General features: G+C 21.7%; 1 protein-coding gene across 1 annotated transcript in view; it reads right to left on the reverse strand.

Moving 5' to 3' along the window:
* The window catches only part of LOC126900800 (Fanconi anemia group D2 protein), a 14,024-nt gene extending 12,585 nt beyond the window's left edge, over window positions 1-1,439 (reverse strand). The window contains exons 1-2 of the mRNA XM_050676747.1: window positions 923-1,439; window positions 270-427 (exon numbers count right to left, since the gene is read on the reverse strand). Of these exons, the coding sequence (XP_050532704.1) occupies window positions 270-427; window positions 923-1,253 (489 nt within the window). The 5' untranslated portion in view covers window positions 1,254-1,439. The remainder of the gene's footprint in view (window positions 1-269; window positions 428-922) is intronic.

A 1,439-nucleotide genomic window follows, 5' to 3' on the forward strand; every position in this document is an offset into this window, starting at 1 on the left:
AAAAAAAAAAAAAAAACACATCTTAGTAAAACCAATACCTTCTCAGCTTCGCATCGAAGCTAAAATCACATTAAGCATATAATTTTTTTTTATATAATGAAGTTTATGATGTCAACTAAAAATAAAAATCTTAATAATTAGACAACATAATTATGAATTCATAATAAATTACATGAGCAAATTTTTATAAATTAAGGTTTTCTCTAACATTTAGAAGTATTTCTAAGTCCCTTAATTATTTGTTCAAATTCAAATATTGCTATACTAACTTTGCAAGGAGTTAAAGCAATTTTAAGATGTAGTTTATCACTATAATATGCTTCAAATTCTGAATAAAACTTGCTAACATGATCAGTTTCTCCAATGTCTTCGGAATCAGCAGTTAATTCAGATTTAAGTTTTTGAATAAATTTATATTCTTCAACAGCTGTTTATAAAAATTACGTCAAATATATTATAAAAATTATATAACGTTTAATACATACACTTTATAAACAACAATTATATATAATGTATATTATTGAAATTGGAACATAATATTGCCATGAAATTTTTATTTATTAAATTTGTAACAACAAAATAAAACAAATATAGCAATTACAATAACAATTATTTAATATGATATCTAATTATTTTTAGATATTATTAAACTTCAGTTTCCTTAAAAAACCTTTGAATTAATTAAAAAATTATTAACAATTTTAATGAAGTAATAAATAATTTTATAAACTATAAATTTTAGTGAATAAATGATACAATTGTCAAAAATTAATGAAATTATCATTTTATTTAGAATCATTGATACATTGAGTTATTCGGTTATTTAGTAATTTTTTTATGTAATAAATTTAAATTACACCAGTTTAAGAATTAATAATTTGAGAAGTACTATTATTTTATCAAAAGTAACTAGTATACTTACATAATATATTTTGATCAGACTTTAAATGTAAGCCACAGCTAAGAAGTACATGTTTTAAATAAGAGAATGAATTATTTTCAAATAAAGGTTCAAAAAAATCAGATTTAGCTGGACTACTTTCAATAGTTTTGCGTTTTTTTTCTAACGGTAATTCAGGCAATTCATCTAAAAATGATGGTGACGGTGGAGAATTATCTGTTGAATAATGTCTAGAAATTGTAGAAGCCGTCGGTAGTTCTATTGATGAAGTTGAACTAGTACTTGGTTTTTGAGTTGATGTAGATACATTTCCTAATAGGGGTTTGGTTTTAGGAAATTTTCTCTTGTACATGTTTATTTATAATAATCGGAAAAAAAGAATTAATTAACACGCATTGATGTTTACGCTTCAAAATTTTCATATAAATTTTTTTATTTTTATTACGTATTTAACATTTAATAGATAAATAATTAAAAATAATAACAACATAAATAGCACTAAAATTGCATTATATTATTTTAATCAAGTTGTATTGTA

Source organism: Daktulosphaira vitifoliae, unplaced genomic scaffold, assembly GCF_025091365.1.
Source record: "Daktulosphaira vitifoliae isolate Bord-2020 unplaced genomic scaffold, ASM2509136v1 Scaffold_3, whole genome shotgun sequence".
Lineage (NCBI taxonomy): Eukaryota > Metazoa > Arthropoda > Insecta > Hemiptera > Phylloxeridae > Daktulosphaira > Daktulosphaira vitifoliae.